The 23,095-nt window shown below is 48.4% G+C and overlaps 1 protein-coding gene across 1 annotated transcript; it reads right to left on the bottom strand.

Annotated features, from left to right (window-relative positions):
- Positions 1-3,255: 3,255 nt before the first annotated feature.
- PIGR (polymeric immunoglobulin receptor) lies at positions 3,256-21,594 on the bottom strand. The gene is made up of 11 exons (XM_024575443.3): positions 21,436-21,594; positions 14,221-14,316; positions 12,954-13,295; positions 10,971-11,624; positions 9,379-9,717; positions 8,501-8,824; positions 7,416-7,593; positions 6,886-7,013; positions 6,129-6,260; positions 5,946-6,004; positions 3,256-4,817 (listed from the first exon to the last, which is right to left on the bottom strand). The coding sequence occupies exons 2-11, from the start codon at positions 14,261-14,263 to the stop codon at positions 4,722-4,724; spliced, it is 2,295 nt and encodes a 764-aa protein (XP_024431211.2). The 5' UTR covers positions 14,264-14,316; positions 21,436-21,594; the 3' UTR covers positions 3,256-4,721.
- Positions 21,595-23,095: the final 1,501 nt, after the last annotated feature.

The following is a 23,095-nucleotide window of genomic DNA, read 5'->3' as shown; positions in this document are numbered from 1 at the left end:
GTGCCCTCTCCATGCCAGCACTCTCCCCAAAGCCAGTCTGTGAGAATCCCCCACCTATTGGACTCACCAGGGAGCCCGCCCAGGCAGAGGCACGTGGCTCAGCATCCCACAGTTCCCTCTTTTCAAGTACTTGGATTGTAGACCCGCCTGTCCCAGGGTGAGCCCCTCACAGGAATAGCACTTTGTAAGGGTTAACCTGCACAGCAAGCTTCCTCATGACTCTCTGCTACAAGGTATGGTAGAATTTTGGTAAGATTTCTCTCCTGCATGTGGTCATATTCCTGTTGGCATTTGAAGGTTAGAACCAAAATATGTGAGAATTTTGGGTAAACTTTTAATGTGATTTATCAGTGAAAACCTGGATTTTAGAATATCCACGTTCACACATTTAACCAAAGACTTTTGGCTCTAGTGAGGGTGGACTTGCCACACGTTTCTTCATCAGCCCTAGGACAGGCTTACCCAGCCTCCAGTCCTACAATCGTGTGGCTCAACCGTCTCCTTTCCCTCTTGCTTCACTTCTCTCAGCCTTCTGTCTTCTCTGGGCGTGCCCTTGCCTCCTTAGACATGCAGTCTTTCTGAGGTGATCTCTTGTGATTTTTACTGTGCAGACTCCTGGGTACAGTTCATTATTTCAGAAGAAGCTTGGGGTGGCAGGGTCGGGGGACCCCACTTTGTTTCTCTGTCTTGGGGACCAGCTTCCCAGACCATATCTCAACAGTCAACTATTACCATAAACAGACTCTTAGCCACTGATGTGCCTCAGTAATGCATAGTCATTATTACATAATGGGTTTTTTTAAATGAACAACAACAACAACAAGATAATTCAAGAATTTGAGGAAGATTGTTTTGTCATCAGAAATACTTAAGTAGATCTCTGAATGGTTGCTGGGCACCAATCATTGCTAATTGGTTCATCATCATCAACCCCACAGCTGATTTGTTTCTGCCTTGTCCTGGGCCGAAGAGTGTTCCTCCAATATTCATGTCCCCCTAGAACCTCCGAATATGACCTTGTTTAGGAACAGGAACTTTTCTTTTTTTTTTTTTAATCTCAAGTTGGGCTTTTAATTGGGTGTCCTGTGTTTTTTTTTGTTTGTTTGTTTTGTTTTGTTTTGTTTTGTTTATTGTTATTCAATTACAGTTGTATGCCTTTTCTCCCCATCCCTCCACCCCACCCCAGGTGAACCCACCTCCCTCCCCCTCCCCACCCTCCCCCTTGGTTTTGTCCATGTGTCCTTTATAGTAGTTCCTGTAATCCCCTCTACCCACTGTCCCCGCCCCAGGAACTTTTCAAGTGAGGTCAGACTAGATGAGGGTGGGCCTTTAATTCAATGACTGATGTCCTTATAAGAAGGTCGTGTGAAGCCACGGAGAGACACACAGGAAGAATGCCACGTGGCGACGGAGGCAGAGAGGGGAGTGATGCATCTGCAAGCCAGCGAGGGCCCAGGGTTACTGCAACCACCAAAAGCCGGGAGAGAGTCATGAACAGATGCTCCCTCAGCTCTTCCAGAAGGAACCAATCCTGCCGAGGCTTCTATTTCAGACTTCTAGCCCCGGGAACAGTGAGAACATAAATTACTGGTTTTAGGCCACCCCAGTTTGTGGACTTTGTTACAGCAGTCCTAGGAAATTGATACACTCCCTGGTGGTGACCTTTTTAGTATCTCATGTTGGCTACAGACCAGCTTCCTTCTTCATAGAAGAGTTTCTCTGTCCAACGTGCTGCATAAAAAGCAGGTGGACTTTGGACGGTACACTTTACACTTGCTATTACCTATTGGCAGTACCAGTCAAGAATAATATAAAATTGTTTGCAGCTTTAGTACATTTCTTTGCCTTTGATTCTAGGCACTGTAATAGGCCGCCTGAGCTCAGGATTGCAGGTTATTGACATTAATACGGAAGCTGCACCTTAATCCTCTGCGTCAGGCACAACCTAGCGTCCCAGGGGTAGAACTGTGATAGGTTTGACACACCTTGTAGTTTTGGTGCTCCTGGAATGATTTGCTCTCATTCCAGGAGACGCTAGACATGTATCCCTAGTACAGAGATCATAGCTATATTCCGGACAACCACCTCTCCTGGCCAGTAAGGAACCCAAGGCTCGGGACTGGGCACTGAAGTTGGTGGGGCTGCAGGGGAGACTGAGGAGGCCTGACGTCTGAGTCCCGTCAAGAGCAGGCTTAGGAAGCATGTGGTGTTGAGAACATTATGTTCGAGGCTGGGGTAGAAGCAAAGGTTCTGCCTCACCTCATGCAGGATAGAAATCTGGGAAGAACTCTCTCCCAGAGAGAGCTCTCCACACACAGAGGCCCCAAAGAAGAATCTGGAGTGCGATGGGGGCTTATAAGATGACAAGTTTCTGTGTCAGAACCGAGGAAGGTCCTTTATCTGACCACTGTCCCCCAAGAGACTTTGGATCAACTGTTCTACAACCTAAGTTACCCTTTAACTAGCTTCTAGGTGATATTCCTATGGAGGGAGTTTGTTCATTTGATTACTTGAGTTTTGATTAATAGCAACTTAATCTTGGAGGATATGCCAGGAAAGTATGAAATTCAAGGTCAAGTATTCTATGCATGTTTCACCAATAATTTTTTTTAATGACAAGAGGAACACTGGTTATACCTGCTTATTCCATTACAAATAGTCTTTTTTTATTCTATTAAATGTATTGGGGTGACATTGGTTGAAACAGTCAAATAGGTTTGAAGTGTACAGTTCTATGATACATGATCTGTGTATTGCATTGTGTGCCCACCACCCAAAGTCAAATCATCTTCCATCACCATATATTTGGCCCCCTTAACCCTTTACTGCCCCTCCCCCGCTTCCCTCTGGTAACCACCATACTGTTGTCCATCTGTGTCTGAGTTTCAGTTTTATATCCCACATAAGAGTGAAGTCATATGGTTTTAGCTTTTTCTGACAGGCTTATTTTGCTTAGCATGATAACGAATAGGCTTAATTATGTTCTGCAACACAGAGTGTTGAGGTCTTGATGATTGGTGTAGACCCCCAACTATTCTTTTATTGCAGATAACCTCAGCCCCACCTACAGGCAGCTTCCTGGCCCTCATCAGCCTGGTGCTGGAGGTGGAGGAAAGTTTGGTTAGATACATATTATGGGGTGCCTGGAAGTGCGACCCAAGTGAGCTGCTCTGAAAGGGTTCAAACAGAAGGTGTGGGGGAACAGAAAGTATGGGGGAACAGAAGGTATGGGGGACAAATGCAATCTGAGCCTCCTTGGTGGCAATCATGGTCTTTAATTATTAATTAAGTCACATTTTTGATTTGTTAGCAAGTGCCAGCTGGTTGAGGTACAGAACTCAGGGAAAATGACCTTAAACCTTAACCCTTTTTTTTTTAATATTTTACTTATTTATTCATAGAGAGGGGGGAAGGGAGGGAGAAAGAGAGGGAGAGAAATATTGATGTGAGAAACGTCAATCGGTTGCCTGTAGTACACTACCCAACCTGGGACAGAACCAGCAATCCAGTCCCGTGTCCTGACCAGGAATCGAATCGGCGACTCTTTGCCTTGCAGGATGACACCCAACCAACTGAGCCACACCAGCTAGGGCAAATTTTAGCTCTTTGGAAATCAGCCCCTCCTTTGCACCATCAAATATCCTCTTTTCTTCCCTTCCACTAAGAACTCTTCCAATACAGGGGTTACGAGTATTTGACCATTCTCTTATCCTCTTAGGTCCCTGTGAGTGACAGAAAGGGAAATGGCTGTCTTCCCTGAGGTGGGGCCTGTGAAAGACCATCCTCCAGGTACAGTTTTCCCTTCCTCCTCCTTCTCTTCCACCTCTTACTTCTCTTCATTCTAGAATTCTCTGCTCACCAGGACAGCAGGGGCCTTGATAGAGAGATCCCTGGCCAAGAAAATAGGAGAGAGCAAATCTAGTTTTGACTCTAGTATATCTCACTTAGTGGTCCTGAGCAGACCTCTTCAACTCTCAGGACCTCAGTTTTCTCACTTGTGAAATGTTAAGAATGTGTGTTTATGATTCATTGCATGTATCCCTCAGGCCTTAGGGCTCCAGACATTGTATGATTTCTCCCAATATGGGCAGAGAGGTGAGTATTCTTGATGAGGATTTTAGGTCGTAGTGAGTACATGTACCCTGAGAGGAGCTGTGGCTTCCAAGGACTCAGTGATGTTCACAGAAAGCTGCAGACTTGGTGTGTAGCTTCTCTGTTCATGCATCTAGCAGAGTACCTGGTGCTGGTGAGGATTCATATATGATGTATTTTCAGTGAAGGAAAGAAGAAGAGAGGATGAATGGGAGGGAGGGAATGGGAGATGGAGGGATGCAGTGAAAAAGAGAATCTTACTGACATCCCATAATCAGGGTGCAAAGAAGCACCAAATGGTCCTCCTTTCTAAAATTATCTCCCTACCCATCCTGGGCTCTCTTTGTTCAACAAGGCCTCTCTAAAAATTCCATTCTCCTTCCGCACCTTCATTGTCTTCTGAGTAATAAGTTCCCTCAGGGGGGAACTTCCCACCCCCAATAGGAATGAGGCCAGGCTGGGATGTCACTAAGAGGGACCAGCACACTCTCTGAGGACAGGTAGAAAAAGCCTAGGTGGGATGTGAGTGTAGACAGTGAAGCCCCTGGAGCTGAAAGCCCTAAGAATCAGTGTGATTGATTCGGAAGGTGATTGTCAACCATGGAAGGAGATGGTGGCCAGTGCTCTGCCTAGGCTTTGCTGGGGCTGTCCTGGCCATCGGTCACCATGTTGTTGGCCTGGATCAGGAAGGCAGTGTAGGCTATTTCGGCTTCTTCCTTGGAGGACTGAGAGGGCAACAGGAGAGCAGTCAGTGTTTGGAGCAGTGGCTCAGCAGGTGGGGGCCAGGGGGAGAGGATACACTAAATATCCTGAATTCAGAATTGTGGCCCAGTGACCCAAGCCTGTGATGACCCCATGCTTACCAACAGGGACTAATTTTGAGAAATGGAAAGTTGTAGCTTCTAAAAATATCTCCCTCTGTCTCACTACCTCCTTCCGACACATGGAGTGGAACCCTCTGCTGCCTGGGCCTGTCCCCGGAAGCTCTGCCCACACAGTTCAGCGAGGGCAAGGGGGCCTAGGCTGGGATCAGCCACTGTGGTTCAGGCTTTTCTTTCTCCACCAGCCCATAGACACAACCGAAGGCTAGAGGGGAAGGCTGTCTCCAGAGCTAACTTGCCCTAATTCTCCCTAATGCTGGGGTCTCTTCCTCTCTGAGGGAGAGTAGATATAATCAACACTATTACCTTGGGATTAGGAAGGCAGAAGGGAGAGTAATACAGGGCCTAAAGGCAGGAGTGGCCTCTGATAGGATTTCAAGTGAAGTTGCACTTGGTTGGGGTGGGGAGGCCATGGGAACTTCCTCCTTGGGGGACTGAGGGGCAACCAGAGGGTAGGCAGTATCTGGAGCAGTAGCTTAGTGGGTGGGGGTTGGAAGGAGAGGATACACTAGATATCCTGAATTCATAATCTAGTAACTATCAAATTGTCCACCACTAGTAAATGTCTCCCAGGACCAAGCAAAAGGCTAGTCTTGAGCAAGCTCTCAAGGGAGGGTAGGGACATAGAGTCCATGGGTGCCACAGCCCAGGAGGAGCACCCACCTAATCACCAACCTTTGATTTTTGACCTTCCCACCCTGTGGCCGAGTCTTTCCTGCACTTGCCTTCCTTCTCCCCCCAGTCTTCCTCCCTCCTGCATGTTTATAGACTGTAGACATAGTTCACTGCCTGCCTCTACCCCGGCCACATCAGTGCCACAACCAGTAAAATACATCTCACCCTCAAACGTTTTTCCTGAACGCTGCTCTGACATCAGCCCCCACTTTGAGGCAGTTTATTCTGGTGTCTAACTGCAGTCCCTCTTTGTCACCAGAGGGAGAGGGAGGTCTGCCTCTCCCTCCTCATCCTTACCCTCTTCGCCTTCTTGGGCTCTTCAGTCTCCACAGTGTCCTCAGTGGTGGCCATGAACTCTGTACAAAGAGAAGGGGATGAATTAACCCTCATTAGCCTCATATTCCCGCTTAGCACAGAGTCAACTTTAATTCTTGCTCTCCCAGGGGGCCAGGAACCCATCCTCTCAAGTGAGGGACGTACCATCTTTTCTTCCAAGAGATGTCTCTTGAGTGACCGGAGAGGCTCCTATGTTGTCATTGGCTCCAAAATCCCTGGAGTTCTCAAAGTCCGACATGCTAATGTCTGTCCTGTAGCTTCTAATTGAAACCCGGTCTGTCCGGGAGAAAGAGGAGTTGGTGTAGGGATGGGAATGGGGACATAGGAGAAGAGGACATGCTGCTTCTCTCAGAGGGAGCCCCATAGGACAGCTGGGGTGGGGGACAGGGTCTATGGTTGCTCTTCTCTGACTATGACCCAAAGCAGATTGGAAATATTCTGAGTATCCTCCCCAGTCCCTTTTCATGAATAACCAAGACTCAATAATCCCTGACCTGTTTGTCACTCTGTGACCTTTCAATGCACAGCATCTCATTTTGTCCTCACATTAGCCCTTTGAGGTGGTATTACGATCACTGTCTTGAGTCCACAGCTCAATGGGGACACCCAAAGTCATACATCCAATTAGTTCCCAAACTAGGGTGGAAGTGCAGGCCCCCCAGCATCCTCCTCTCCTTTTCCGGGCAGCCCTGCCTCTGAACTTAGGCCTGGGCAATTGGGGATGGCCTTCCAGAGATAGTATTTGGACAGCAGCACTTAGTTTAAATTTTGGGTACCTATAGGTTTAGCTTTCCCCACCTTGCTTTTTCAAAGTCTTTCTTGAGCTTATGAAAGAGTAGGGACCATGGCAGCACCCCCCAAGGGGCTGAAGACGAGGGGCAGGGAGCACCCCAGGGCTCACCAACATTCCTCCTGTGCCGGGCTCTCACCACCCCGATTGCCATGGCTCCCAGTGCCAGCACCAGGGCCAGGGGCACCAGGGTGGAGACCAGTACTGTGGAGTTCCCTCCTTGTCCCACAGAGCTGGAACTGGAGGAAAGATTCAGTTAGTCAGTCACTGAAAAGGAAACCTGGGTGTCCCATAATATGCTGGCAGGTTGGCTCTGGCTAGTTCTTCCTCCCAGGTTAATCCAGTTCCGCCTCCTCTACAGCCCTCTAGCTCCATTTTTCTAAGTAACCTTCCCAGACTCGGGAAAGGCAAGGGCTGGGCCTTCTCTGCATCCCAGGCCTGAGAAATTGAACTGGATGGTAAAGACTGTCCCAGCCAGCACAGAAGCCCAGAGAGCAACCCCTGCCGCTCCTGAGCACAAGCAGAGGCCATGAGGGCTGCCCCCACTATCGGTATGCCGTGCTCAGATCTGGTGGCCCAGCTTCAGGTCTTCTCCTTCTTTAAGGCGTTCTCTGAGTGGGGGGCCCCGAATCCTTCCTTACCTGCTGAGGTCTGCAGATGCTCTGCTCCTGACGTCTAGGTCTCCAGCATCCTTCACTACTCCTACTTCCTCTGCAAAATCTCTGGGATCCTGAGCGACTTTGTTCTCAATCTCTCTGACACGTTGTTCTGCTACCTCCTCACCAGGAGCTGCGTTCACTTGACTGACATCTTGGGACCCTTGGAGAGAGCAGAGTGGGGTGGATTATGGCTCTTTCTCTATGTTTTCACTCCTTGAGGTTAGGGAGTCTGTGGAGTTAGACTTTACTATGGGTCAGAATGAGAGTTCAAAGCTGTTAGAGGGTCCCAGATAATGCTAGAAATAGAGTGATGGTCTTCTCTTGTTTGCCACAGATGATCTCTGTCCCATTAACACCAAATTCATTCTTATCTACAAGGCTCTGTATCATAGATCCAACTGTGCATAAGGGCTGACAGACTCAACATTTGGGGACAGGGAGATTTTTCACAGCTTGAAAAACCCTACCCAAGGCCTCCTGACTGTAGAGCTGGGTGTGACAGTGCTGGCCCTGCTGGTAGCTTGGCACTGGGTCCCTCAGTGAGGCTGATCAGCAAGACCCAGACACAGGTGCATTTCTAGAGGGACTAAAAGTACCCTCATTGGTGATAAAACAGCTCAAGTGACATTCTAAAAAGAGGTGTGAAATGCAAACGTACTAGAAGAGACTGCCTTAAATTTCTTCATCAGACCTTGTAGGAGTAGGGCTCTGGCTGTCTTGCAGAGCAGGCTTTGGCAGAGTGTATTGCATATACAGTGACTTGGAAATTGCTATATAAAAGGGAAGACCTCTACATTTAAAAAAGTTTTCAAATGGCCTGAAGGGGCAACTATGGGACTTGTCTTGAGGCTGAGGTTAAATGGCAAACTTACTCTTTTTTTCTTAGTTTGTGTGTTTATTTGGGTTGCCTTTTTGGATGGCTGAGACTATGTGAGGGCTAAATCTCCCCCGCCCCAATCTCTTAGAGCCAAACCTGCCCCCTCACCCCCAACCTGATGGAGAAGCGGTCAGGCAGAAGCCTTTCCCTGGGGTCCAGGGAGGAGTAGGCCTTGGCCTTGGAGACTCACCCTTCACCTTCTCCTTGACCTCCACATAGACAGCTGCGGTCTCTCCAAATCGGAGGCCCTCCTTCACCCCGCACCAGTACCAGCCCTCGTCCTCCTTTTTGACTGGATTCAGGATCAGAGAGATGAGCTGGCTATTCTGGTCACAGCTCACGGAGGGCTGCTTGGTGCCCTTGTCTTGGCTGGGCAGGGCCTTGCAACCTTTGTCGCTCCACTGGCACCAGTATTTCTCATATGAGAAAAATTTGCATGGCGAGTGGCAGGGCAGCTCAAAAGTCTCCCCCTTCCATGCAATGGCATTCTTGGGTACCTTGAGGTTTGGCTCTCCTGGAGCAGGGAGGGAGGGAGGAATAGGCACAGAAGTTGGCACTGCTGACGATGCTGCAGGGAAATGACTGTGGTGGGGACCTTTGTCCACAGACCATTTCCTCTTTGAACAGCACTAGAAACAATAACATTATCCTGAATGCATAGGAAATGTAATTTTGCACCTATGTAATAATTATTAGGAGTGACCACCATGAATCAATCAGCCTATCAGAGAACATAGAACCTTGCCAACTGGCTTCAGCTTGCTTTCCTTGCTCTTCTTTTCCGGACTCAATGCAAAGAGCTGTGCTCTACTTCAGATGGGTCATGCTATGTGTGGTGGTTTGAAGAGGGAACGCTGCATGCAGGGAAGGGTGCTTGTGGCAGGTGTGAAAACACGGCCTCTCCACAGGTAGGCTCGCTCCTAAGGTCTGTCTCATCAGCATGGAGGTGGGTGAAGTGGAAGAAAGAATGGTTGGGGGTGCTGATGCTGCTGACTGGGGTCGGGGGCGGGGGGAGGGGGCGGTGTCCTGAGCTGTCTCCCTTCCCTCTTGCCCCAGTTCAGCCCTTACCTTCGACAATCTTGAGCTCCACTGTGAACCACCAGTGAGTGTTGCCGGTGGTCAGACACCAGTAGAAGCCGGCATCCTGGTTGGTGAGCTGGTTGAGTATGACTGTGTAGGTGCCATTGCCTGGCTCTTCGTGCAGGACGAGCCGGCCCCTGTACTGTTTGGACTCCTCATTGTTACTCAGCCCCATGCTGTTCACCACCTGTGGGCAGCCGCTTTCCGCATTCCAGTGACACCAGTACTTCAGGCTGTCTCTGTCTTTAAGGTTGTAGGGACAGAGCATGGCAACAGAGCCTCCTATCACACCTTTCACCACGGAGGGACTACGGGGGATCGTCGTCTCTAGAAGGACAGACAGAGATGGGATGGAAGAACCCCAACATGGTCAGAGGCAGGCTCTTCCCCCTGGTCTCAGCCAGGTGGGGGGTGAGGTTCAGACTAATTGCCTCACCCTCCTCGAAAACGAGACTTGTGATGTCATAGAGCCTGTAACTGGAACCACCGAACCAGACCCTGTAAAATTCACCGCTAGTCAAGACATCTCATTCCCTTCCCACCCCATTCTGAGCAGAAACTGGAAGGAGTTAAGGAGAGACTATCAGCTCCTCTCTTTGGGCTTCCTATAAAATCTTCCTCCCTATAAGTTTTTGCCTGTTTACTAGTTTGTCTCACAAAAATAGCCTGATGGATTTTCCCCAAATTAAGAAAATACATTTAGAACAGTATGATTTAAAATGTAAACTATGTAGCACAGGTAAGTTTAATTGCTGAGGACCCCGAGGGCCCTTTCAAAGAGAAAGACAGCCCTTCTCTGAGTAGTTCATGCTGAGGTTCAGTGAGAACCCTGAGTGACTGTAGTTGCTGAGGAATGTGGTAGAGACCCCAAGCCAGACAGAGAAATGATGCCCAAAGAATGTGAGCCCCTTCAAAGTCACAAGGGCAGTGACATTGAACTGGAAGTACTGGCTGGTGGTTTCTTACAAGGACAAGGACCACTCTATGAAGAGTGGTCCAGAGTGGGAAGGATTTACGTATTCCACCACAGGGATGGCTCGCTGAAGTAGAGCTAAGTAAGCCAGATCTTGCTGAATGACGATTAACCCTAAGAGATGTGAAGGAGGAAAATTTAGAGGGCATTGCCTTCCTGGGAAAGCTTGGAGAGCAAGACAAACCCCTCTTTCTGCCATCTGAGTATAAGGCATGAGGCGCCATTCTGCTACGGGTAAGGGAGAAGGGACAGATGACACCTGCAAGCCCAGCCATGGCACTGGGATTCCGAGTTATGTCCTCACTGCGGCTCTCTGAAACCCAGACAATGTATGTGCCTTGCTTCAGTCAGGAGCTTGACTCCCCTCATTTCTATCAGCCAGGGCAAGCCATCAAGATGATGACAGAGAAGAATGAAAAGAACCCAAGGCCGAGGCTGTGTTTTCTAGCTGTCCTGAACAGCTACTCAGACAGCATCCAGTTCAGAGCTCGTCTGTAAGCAGGTGTTGTTGACTGACTGATGGACACTGAATAGATTCACAGAGAGCGAAGTAGGCACTCACTTGCCAGTCACCCCACCTCTTCCCTTTCTCTCTCTCAAGTCTTACCTTCATTGACGAAGAGCTGCCAAACCTGGGTGGGCCAGCCTTCTTCAAGCTCACCATCAGAGTGGGCTCCACAATGGTAGCTCCCTGCATCCTCTTTCCTCAGGCCAGTAATATGCACATCGAAGAAGCCCTTTTCCTTGGGAGTAATCAGGATCCTTCCATCAAAGGCCTGACCTATCTTCCCCAGGGTGTTGATGACCAATTCACAGGGTTTCCCTTTGATCTCTCGGCACAGAAATCTGGGCAGATGTGCCACCTCTAAGCCCACGTCACACTCAAAGGTCACGGAACCCCTCAGGTCTCCATAAAGTAGCTCAGGGTCGGGCTTCAGCACTTCCAGGTCAACATTGCTTTTGTCACCGTTAGAATCATCCCCAGCCTTGCAAACATATGTCCCGGCGTCGCTGAGGTGGAGTCGGTTGATGACAAAGCTGAAGGCTGTTTGGTTGGTGCCCTGAGTACTGATGCGAGCTCTGTTATTGTAGTTGGGGTTCACATACCCATTGGAGTCGATGACTAGGACACAGGTGTCGTCTGTCTTTTTGCACACGGACTTCATCTTATCAGCATTCTCAGGCTTGAAAGGGCAGTCGATGGTCACTGTTCTGCCCAGCTCTGCTGTATAGACTTCAGTGTCATTTCGGTGCCCAGGACCTGCAGGATGAGGGGTGGGAGGCAAGTTGTGATTTCACTTTCTTGAGACATAGGACAACTCAGCATTTCCAGTGACGGTCTGGGTGTGCCTGTCACCTGGAATGTCCTCCTCAAAGGGACAGTGTCAGAATGTCTTCTGAAGCCCAGCTTTACTGCTGTTTCCTCCACGAAGCCCTCCTCAGGCTGGCACTAATCTTTACCTCTTCTGTGTTCTCTGTTCTTACATCTGTACCGTATACATCCAGTCTGGTTATAGGTAATTTTGTTCCCCACAGACTGGAAGTCCTTTGAGGGCACAGACGCTTTATGCATGTTTGACTCCCACGCACAGTAGGTGTCCAAAATAATGTGTTGAACAGAATAAATGTAAGTACAAGGGGGTGGACTTCAGTGTATTGTGAGAGAGTTTCTAAAATTTACAACAATCTAAACATGGAATGTGCTTCTTTGTGAAGTAATGAATTTCCGCCAAAGGTAAACACAGTGCTTGATCGTAAGGGCATACCCATTGTCTCCAGTGTTCTTCTGAATGTCCTACACAGGGTCAACTCCAAGCTCTCCTCGGATCTCAAGACTTTTTGACTTTACGAATCTCCATGACCACCTAAATGAACTCTGTTCGATCCACAGATAACACTAAGCCCAAAGGGCAAAATGTGTCTTTGGGAATCCCTCCAAATTTCTTCCCTTAGGCTTTCCTCTTTTAATTTCCCTTGGTTATCTAAAATGCCCTTGTCATTGAAACCTTGTCACGAAATCTTTATTTTTTTTCTTCTCCCAATTAGAATAGCCTTGTTCGGGGGCCCACCTTTTCAAAGCTCTGGTCTTTGGGCAAGAACTGGCTATTTAGTTTATGCTGAGAGTGTTGATGGACTAGTGGATCCCAGGTAAAAAATGCATTTTCAAAGAAGCCTTCTGGTGACCGGAGGTCTTGATCTAAAGGGTACACTAGTGGCAGGGATTTAAAGATTCCTCTAAATCTCTCCCTGCCTTTTCTATCTCCCTCAGCTCATAGACCTCCTGTCCCACCTGCACCAAACACAATGAGAGAAATTGTCCTCCTGATGCACTTCTAAGCTAGGGCCTCTGTAAAACTCAAATGTATAGGCCCTGAAGACCTAGAAAGGCCCACCTGCCACCCCAAGTAGGTACCATCTGTCTCATTCTCATGTTCTGTGAAAGGTCCTTGCTTCTGGAGGGAGGAGGACCCACAGCTTCCCCCACCTCCTGCTAGGACACCCTCTTTCTCAGGACCTTTTTCCTCAAGCCCTTCCATTGCCCCTGAGATGATTCCCTCTCACTTCCCCACAGAAGCCCAAGGACCCTCACCTGGGCTGACCTCCAGTTTCACTTCAAAGAATAAGCCTTGGTTAACAATGCCCAAACCACACTTGTAGCGCCCAGAGTCCTTCTCGGTGAGATGGCCAATGTCTACCACAAACATATTGCTCTCTGGGAAGTTGGTGATGTTGGCTCTGCCCTCATACTCCTTGGAGATGTAACTGTCTGAGATGAGGGTTGTGCAGCGGCCCTTGGCTCCCTGCTGGCACCAGTACTTCCGGGAATGCCGGTTGACAGAGGTATCTGGATAGTAGCATGTGATGGACGCTGAGCTGCCTTCCACTCTCCTCACCTCCTGGGGACCAAAGATGGGACTCTTCATGGAGACCACTGTGGAGACAGAAAACAGAGGCTTTCTAAAGGCCATGGGAGGTAAAGCCTACTGAAAGGATCCCAAGAGCCCACCTCAAGGAGATACAATTTATACCTTAAACATGGGCCTTCTGTGGATTATTTACATGTCCTACAGCTAGACAGTTGCTGCTGTTGGATAAAAGAACTGATTAATCATTATTAAATTCTAACTGTAATGTCTTAATGACAACCATTTAAAGGACAGTGGAATGCAAAATTATTTAACGGTATCCCTTGTTTATTTAGAAAAACACTTTTGGCCCTGAGCAGTGTGGCTCAGTTGGCTGGGCATTGTCCTGCAAATCGAAAGGCTGCTGGTTTCATTCCCAGTCAGGGCACATGCCTAGGTTGTGGGTTCGGTTCCCAATCAGGGCATCTAGGAGATGCAACCACTCGGTATTTCTCTCTCACATTGATGTTTTTCTCCCTCTTTTTCTCCCTCCCTACCCCTCTCTCTAAAAATAAAAATTAAAAAAAATAAATAAACAGACATTAATAAAACCACTTTTGTAGGTTGCTACACTTTTGCATTTGCTGTCTGTTATTTCTTTATATTTCTAAAAACACTTCATAGATTATTTTCTTTTTTTCCCCAGGTAAAAATATTGAGAGCCAGGAAGGATAAGTCATTTTCCCCAAACCCCAAAGCAGCTCATAGTTCAAGGTCAAGGTCTTTTTATAATTCCCAGTGAAGACCAGACCCTGGCCTTGAAATGAGAAACTGCCATTCTTGTTTCTGATCCCCAATCCATTTTCAGACACGACCTTTCTGAATCATCTGTGTGATTCCTTCTCGAGGGAGTGCATCTTTTGAGAAGGGCATTCCTGGGTATGGGCCAGATCTCAGTGTCCCCAGGGGACTGGATCCTGCAGGGAGTGGGCTGTGACCTGGCAGACGCACCTGGGAGGACAGCCAGCAGGCAGGCGAGGTAGAAGAGAGTCATCGCTGGTGGCTCCCTCCGGGCTGTGTGGCCCAGTCCAATTTCTTGCTTGGATGCTGGAAGACAATAGCATGAAGTGAGGAAGCCCCTAAGTCTTCCAAGTCTACCTGACCTTAGAGTTCCTGGTGCACCCATTCAGTTTTGTGTCTCTAGCAAAGGACATAGATTCTATTGAAAGAATGAATGGCTCCGCCTTTCTCATTAGAGTTCAAAGCCCCATCATCCTACAGTGCTTTTTGTTCATCAGAAGTTATAAAGTAGATTTTTATCTTCTCAATTAATCTGCATGTTCCTTTGGGAGAGGGACGCAAATGCCATTTCTTCTGCATTCCCACCTGGGCACAAGCTGTAAGAGCTCGGGACAGCTCACTGGGTGGTTGGTTACTACCAACACATGGTCCCATTTCTGTGTCTCAGCTGCCATCCCCAGAAGGTGGAGGGGGGCTGGCATACTTTATGGTATGTTCATATGAGTAAGCCAAGACCCACAGAGGAATCCTAGTAAGTTACAAATTTAACAGTGATGGGCATGACCATCTTCAATTGTTTTCTCATGTTCCAGACACTGTGTGAAATAATGTAGGTATATTATCTCATTTAAACTTGACATCAGCCCCTATAGGGTAGATCTTCTTATCTACCCTATATAGGTAGATATAGGTTTTATATAGGAAGAAATGAAAGGTTAAAGGGTAAGTGCTTCTCTCAAGGGTGGGTGGGGTGGGGGTGGGGAAGGTGGGTGAGATTTGAACCCAGCTTTGTTGGACTCCAAAATCCAAGCTCTTAACCTCTCCCACTGCACTGTATTACACCTCAAATAAAACAGCATGCTTATCCTGCGTGCTCATTCCTGTTATCTTAGAGCCTCCATTGCTTATCAAAGCATTGTCCTTTACACTATTTCACTGGAGCTTTATAATTTCCTTTTAAATAAGACAGAACAGATGTAATTATAACCATTTTATGGATAAGAAAATCAAGATCTTGAGATTCTGAATGATGTGCCACAATTTCCCAGAGACTTGGTTCTGGGGTCAGGTGTTACGGCCTTTGTTATCCTGCCTGGGTAGAGCAGGCAGACGAAGTTGGAGAATCCAAGACAAGGCCACTCAGAGGGTTCAGTGCACAAGGACCTTGTCCCATCTGTGAACACAGCCTAGGGCTGGGGAGAGCTGAGGGTCCCAGGGCCCAGCCTGACCACAGCTATTTTCAGGACACAAGCTGCAGCCCACAGGAGGAGAGGGGAGTCCCCACTATCCCCCAGGCTTTGACAGGCTTTACACTTTGGGATGAGCTTGAAAACAAGAGTTTAAAGGAGAAATCCATGTTGACAAACCTGGGCAGTAATGAGCCCCCATAAAGATAAGAAAGCTCAAAGCAGTAGAGGGTCAGAGCAGATCCTCCAGGCTCCCCTTACTGCTTCGGTCCCCACTTCTCTCCCAGCAACTCCCACTGTTGTTAGCTTGAGCCAAAGGCAATATAGCTATTTATCTTGGTTACTTCTTTTCCGTAAGGGAATTTCCCAGCAAGGAACCTTTTTATTTCCTTGTGGAGATAAAGGTATTCTGTTTCTCTAGTTCTTTGGATGAGGAAAGGGAGCAGGTTGGGGGAGGTAAGAACAGATATGGGTGTCAGGTGGCAACCTGAGGCTCTCTTGATTCTGGTTAATTGCCCCGGACCTTTCACACCAGGCCAATGATTAACCTCTGGAGTGAGGCCTTAGCCAAATGCCAGTGTCAGCCCTAAACTGGATGTGCACAGGGGATGCTGGCTGGGGGACCAACTGATTGAGCAACTTGAGTCACCATGAGGGAGGCTCCCTCATGGGAGCAGGTGTCAGAAGGCTGAGAAGTCTGTCTCCTCGTGGGATACATGGGATGGCTGGCTGCTGAGTCCTGGGGAATCTACCACCTGCCATTCACAGTGGCATTGGGTTCACTGGCAGATGGGAGGACAGACCATCTAATGCTGTTTTAAGAGCCTAAACCAACCATGTCTCTCCTTGGTTCTGGTTCCTGTTCTTCCCTTTAGATAAGCAAGCTTCCTAATATTTCTTTGAGGCAAGAATGGGTCTTCCCATGGACTGAGTTGGGGGATGCAGCCCTCCTCTGGATTAATAAAAATGATTTGCCCTGGGTTACAGAGAATCAGATGCCAGGTTTTCCAACAAGGGTCCCGACTTCTAGCCCAGGCTTCCTCTCATGTGTGACATGTTTGGATGGCTGTTGGTGTCCATGTGGGGGGAGGATACACATGTGTACCCATCACTCTTTTCACAGCCTTGGGCCAGGGATGAAAGCATCCCAAGGTCAAAGCTGGCAGAGAGTGATCTTGGTGATGAAACACATAGTCTAGTCCCAGGGGAGAGGGCAGGTCGGCGAGGTAACCCACACTCTCGGGAACAAAGCTTTGCCTAAGGCTAAACTAGAAGCATGACTTCTCTGTTAACAGGTGAAAGAACTCTGGGCTTAGAGGATTATTAGGGATCTCTTCCTCTCAAAACCAGACTTTCTTCCAAGCCTGGGAGATTCAGGTCTCACAGAGGTCCCAGTGCCATGGTAAAGCTGGATTTAAGGATTTATTTAAGGAAAGAGCATCACATGTATGGGGCACCTACTATGCACCTGGTGCATTTCTGGCTTCTTATATGACTCATCTGTCCTCACAACAACCCAGGAGGTAGATTGACTATCTTCATGTTGCAGATGGGAAATCTAAGGCTTAGAGAGAGTCTTGGCCCCAAGACCCAAAGCAGAATTGGATCTCTACCCTATTATCACTGCTTGGATCAGCAGAGAGGCCTATTCTTTTGGAATATACAAAGGCTAGTACATCATGCATGAAAGCACCTCTCTAATCCTTAAAATAGGAGTTGTATTTCCACTGGTGAGGCTGGGATGTTCTAGATCATTCTCTCTTGCCGAGTCCCTGCCCTGATATATTTATAACGTGGCTACACAACTGTGGCATGGGGAAGGGACATAGGCCACGCTGGAGTATAGCATTTGTCTCCTTGTTAAATGAATCTAGCTGGCTCCCCTTCAGTTAGGATGACTGATCTTCAGGTCTCATAGCTTGAGTCCAAATTTTGTCCATCTAATGTTAGGTTTCCTCCTTTTCCAGAGGGAGAGGGATCTCCTGGACCAGGACCTGGCTTGCTGTTGATAAGCCATATGGCCTTCGGCAACTCTGGGCTCTATAGCTGTTTGGTATAGAGCAGAGGGTCAGTAGGGCCCTGACAGCCCCAGGGGCTTCAGAGGGGACAGAGAGCATGCACTGTGGGGACTCAGAGCCAAGTTCACAGTTTCTGACATCTTCTTGCAAATGTGAATTTGGAGGAGCAGGAAGCTTGGAGCTCAGAGGAGTGAAGAGCGCTGGCCTGGCTGGAGAGGCGGCTTTTCTTGGCCTGTACTGAGCAACTCCTTTCCCTATTTCCTCTACTCACTCCTGAGTCCTTTTGGGAATACACTGTCACCTCCTGTGGGTGCAGGAGCCAAGCACATACTAGAGTGAGCCCAGAATCTACAGCGCCACTAGAGAGGGAGAGCAGTCTGTGTAGTTTGGAAGGGCTTAGGCTTGTGATGACGGGTGGGAGCTTAGGAGAATTTATAGTTTATGTAAACCCTGGAGTGTGAGAGAGTCTCCAAGTAAAGGCAATGTTGAGGGATGGGAATTGGAACTCTCGAGAGCAGGTACCTGGAGAAAGAATAGCCAAGGGGTCGAAGAATGCATGAGCTAGAAAGATCCAAGACTTTCTAGTCCTTTCCTAAGTGACCTGCTATCAAGGTGATACTGAAGTAGAAATTAAGTGTTTCAAATATCAGCTCCATGAAGCTCTGGGAATAAGCCTTGTGGATTTCCACTTTTCAACAGAGACTTGGAAGCCCCGTTATTGACTCCACCCCACTTTACCTTGATATGTAGGTGTTTACCTCATCCATTCTACAAGACAGCAGTCTCCTTGAAGGCAGGGGCCAAGTAGATCAATCTCTTTATCCCCAGAGGGCCTTGCAAGAGAATGCCTGGCAAGGACCTGCTGCATAGCAAAGACCGATGGGACAGGGTATGGTTACATTCTCACATCTCCTTCCTGAGAAGGGGAAAGTCAGAACTGATTTCTCTCTCTTTGCCAAAAGCCTTCTTGATTTGGGATACTATAGGGACAGTAACGTGAAGAAGAGTCTGGAGGGTGAGGAACAACCCAGAGTCCAGAGTCCTGCTCTGTCACAGGCTATAGAAGACCTCTATCACTTGGGCTCAACTTTCTTACTTGTAAAACGGGCTTTGCAGTCCCTGACTCTTCTACATTGAAGGGCTACTGTGGGATGGGAAAATATGGAGGGGGATAATGGGAAAATGTACACAGAAGCACTTTGAATAGTATAAAGTGCTCTTCAACTGTAAGAGGTTGCCATTTCTTAAACACAGAGGACTGGGATCCATGGACTTGACTTTCGTGGTTGCTGTGCAGTTGGAGAGTGGCACAAAGCGTGGACTCATCAGCTTGGTTCTTAGCTCTTTCACTTCAGGGCCATGTGATTTGGGGGACAGGAGGTTTAAGCTCTTTGACCCCCAAGTCCTCATCTCTAAAGTGAAGGTAATTGTGCCTAGTATGGAGAGTTGCTGTGAGGATTAAATGAAACAACTTTAGTGTGGCATCAGGATTTAAAAGATGTTAGTTTCTTTTACATCTCCTCCCTAAAATCAACAGTCTTCTCTTTTTCTCACCTTAGAGTGAGAAGTGAATAGAATTCTATTTACTGGGCATCCTTTGAAGGTGGATGGCAGTGGGAATGAGCTGCTCAGATTGGACCAGCATGGCCTGAAAGAGGAGACATGTGTTATGTAGTAGGATAGAAATGGTGGGTGGGTGCTATAGCTAGCACATACTGAATAACTTCTAAGTGCTTTGCATGTATTAACTCATTTGATCTTTGCAGATGCCCTAAAAATAGAATTAAATGGGCCAACCCATTTCACAGAGGAGACAACTGAGGCACTGAGAGTGGAAAGTTTGCCCACAGTTACACAGTTGGGAAACGACTGCGACGGGATCCAAATGCAGTACTCTGGATAAAGAGTGTAAGCTCTTTGTCACTATGCTATACTGCAGAGGGTCTTGGAGTTGCCGGGAAACAGCTGGGAGAGGATAGAGAAGGAAATCCAGTCTTAGACAAGGTAGTTCAGTTCTCTGTTCTCCACCTTTCACAGAAAACTTACTTCCTGCAGGGACACCAGAACCCAGAGGTACGTGCCAAGAAAAAATTTCTTCCGGAAAAATAATAATAGCTGCTATTTATTCGGCACTTACCATGTGTAAAACATGTTACATTTGTGTCCTATGACCAGACACATTGCCTCCAAAGCTTCTTTCTACTATGTCATACTGTGTCAAAGCCAGGGACTTGGGGACCCTGGCCTCAGCCCTCAGAGATAGGCCAAGATGTGGATGCGGGGAGTCTCTGCTCAGCACATGCATGGATAATACTACCTTTAAAAAAGTTGGTTATTTTGCTTTTCAGGGGATATCAACATGTCCCCATGACCAAATCAAAATGGCTGTGCTGAAATGTTGTCATTTGTACTTGTGGGTGACCTTACACCACCCACCTTAACTCACGGAGTCTTAGTTTCCTGACTGTAAAGTGGGATTGTGATACCTACCTTGCCTGCCTCCCAGGCTTGTTTTGGGTGGGAATGAGACTGAAGCCAGGGTAGGTGGATTTACCATGTGGAAGCTGCTGCTGTCACCCTCTTTATTAAACAGTCCCCGAGATCTAGAGTAGGGGTCCCCAGCCCCTGGGCCATGGACCGGTACCAGTCTGTGGCCTGTTAGGAATCGGGTTGCACAGCAGGCAGGCGAGCGAGCGAACCAGTCCCCGGTGCCAAAAAGATTGGGGACTGCTGATCTAGAGGGGTTCAGGGACAGGCAATGATTACAGAGCTAGATGCTCTCCTGACTTCTGGTTCGTGGCTTTTTGTGCTACAACACTACATCCAGGCCAGGAGAAGGCTGGATGGAGAGTTCCAGAGCTGGTGGTGGGCAGACCAGACGACAGTCTTCTACCCTAACCCATGAATCGGCACATCCCCTCTCCAGATGTTAAGGAAGCTGCGATTCCCCTAGTGAAGGCGAGAGTGATGGCGAAAGCCGTGTCCAAAACAGCGCCAGCAGCTCGGGCGGCCCCAGACATGAGGCAGCAGCAAAGAGGGAACTGGGACAGTGGGCCATGGAGCTTGTACAGCTGTGCTTGTGCTGGAGGGCCTGTGGCTGACTTGGGAACACCGTCAGGATGGGCAATGAGAGAGCACAGAAGGAGGAGAGGCCTTTGTCTGAGGCCTCCTAGCTGCAGAGCCTGGGGGAGCACAAAGACTCCAGAAAGCTGCCTGTGCCTATGAGGGATTCCTGACTACTTTACTTGCTTACCCTGGGAGGACCTCATTTTTCCTCACCTTAGCAAGGGCAGGAGGATACGGCAATATACATTATGGAGCAAAGCTGGGGTGAAATTGGAAAGGCTCTCAGAGCCTGCTCGAAGCCCAGGGAAAGGCGCTGCATGAACCCTCGCCGGAAAGCTGGGGAGGGGGAGAGAGTCAGGCAGGGAGAGTAGCCAGGCACTTTCTATGCATTACCGTATCCAGGTCTGGTGTCCAACAAGTCCTTGAGTAACTAACTAAATTGAAGCGTGCCAAGCAATTATTTTTTTGCTCTAGAGTTTTCAAAGCAATTTCACACATATCTGAACCTCACATTTAAACCTCTCATCCACCCTAATGATAGGTGCTATTTTTATCCACATTTTACAGGTGTAAGACTAAAGCTCAGAGAACAGTTAGGTGACTTGCCTAAGGTCACACAGTTAACCCATGGAAGAGTTAGTAGGGAATTCAGCAACCAAATTTAGAGAATAACTACACATGCTCACCACAGACATTCCTACTTCCCACCTGCTAATAAAGGGGCTGGAGGCTTCCCCACATGTTTGCCCTTACCCATCTCTCTGGGAGATGCACCTCTGCTCCCCAAGCATATGATCAGTCACACGGGCTGCAGCCCTTGTCCTCACTCTACTCTGGAAGCCTGAGAGTTGTGAACATAGGTGATTGCCTAAGCCACCATCCCAGACCCTTCCAGAGGGCATGCCATCTGGAGATCCCAGAGTAGCCATACTTACTTTTAGACACTTCCTTCTCTCCCGTTGACTCAGTCTTGGGGGAACAGCCTGCTGGCCAGTCCAGAACCCCTGCCTTCCTAGCAGCTGCCAGCAGGACACTGGATACTGCTGCCAAACTGAAACTATGTTCAGTGCTTGACCCACACCTGGGTTCTTAAAGGGACACTCTCCCACAGGCATGGCGGCCAGCCAGGTGCACGTGACTCACAGATCCCTTGCTTTCCTTCCCTTTGGACTTTCCCGACTGCCTCCATTTGCTTCCCCCTGACCTTGGGGAGACTGTTTGTTGGGAACCCTCCATCAGTGCAGCTACAGGGTTTGAGACACGGTACCCAAGCACGAGAGCCTTTTCTGCCACTTTCTAGCTGCAAGATCGGAGGCATGGCAACTTCATGTTTCTTTTCACCTGGAAAACAGGAATAGTAACACTAACCCTGTAGGCTGAAGATATAACCAGACAGTAGAGATGAAACATCTGTTCCAGGGCATGGTATGAAATGTATATGCATCAGATGGGGCACAGGTATCAGTAATTGGTCCCATTCACTTGGGAACACTGCCGTCCAATCTCTAGGACACTTGGCCTGGACTGAGCCCACTCTATACATCTCCTTTGGTGCCCCTTGACCAGCTCCAGTGTTTCCAGGCACTTGGGGGACCACGGCTGTTTTCACTCCCTGGAGGAATGAAAGACACCAGCTGCCTTACAGCTCCCCCCAAAATGGCAAACCTCCACGTCTCGTCAAGACCTGGGCTCCAAGCCACATCGGAGAAGGTGCAGACCTGTCAAGCTGGGGTAGGAACCTTCTTCCCTACCTCAGTTCTTCCCTGGCGGTATTCTGCAGTCCACGGTCACAGAGTGAAGCCCACTCCCCAACACACACACTCACACACACACACACACACATCCCCACCCCTCACCCGGCTCCACACAGAGTGCAGGGCTGACCCAGGCTCTCCCTGAAGCATCCTACAGGCCAAACGCCAGAAGGGGAAGGAGGAAAGGAGACAGAGCCCTGGAAAGCACAAGGCAGTCAGAGCCTAGGGTCTTATTTTAGCTCACCACTCACTCACTGTTTGGTATCCAGCCACAATCATGAGTTTGGATAGCAAGTAAAGAAATCATATTTACCATTATGGAGCTTAATTTCAGACCCTAAACCCACAATCTGACTAATGTAAGAAATAAATGACCTAGTCATTTCCAGGCAAACTAGTTACAATTCAATGGTATTTCAGTCACGTCATTCCCAATTTGAAACTCAGTCTTGTTCTGGATTTTCTTTCCATTTCATCTCCTCTCTTCTGGAGTTTATGTTAAATCTAGGGTAAGTGGGCCCACTGAATCCTAGGACAGAAACTAGATGAGTGTGGGGAGGGAAGGAGCACACCCATCAAACTATTGTTTCTCATGCTGCCTCAGGGGTCCCAGATCTCTCCCCATGTTCCCCTATTCTATGATGGTGGGCAGTTTCCTAGATTATGTCCTGGTGTGTGTTCCCAGGAGTCCCCAAAATTATCTTAGCAGACTACGTCAGACACACACACACACACGCACACACACACAGACTCTGAAGCCTACCTGGCCTACCATCCAGCTCTGGTCAAGGGGAAAATGAGAAATAGAGCCCAAGTAAGAACAAGGAAGTCAAAACCCTGT

Source organism: Desmodus rotundus, chromosome 12 (assembly GCF_022682495.2).
Source record: "Desmodus rotundus isolate HL8 chromosome 12, HLdesRot8A.1, whole genome shotgun sequence".
In the NCBI taxonomy this organism is placed as follows: Eukaryota; Metazoa; Chordata; class Mammalia; order Chiroptera; family Phyllostomidae; genus Desmodus; species Desmodus rotundus.
Note: the sequence above shows the minus strand (reverse complement) of the source record. Positions and strands in the feature narration are given on the sequence as shown.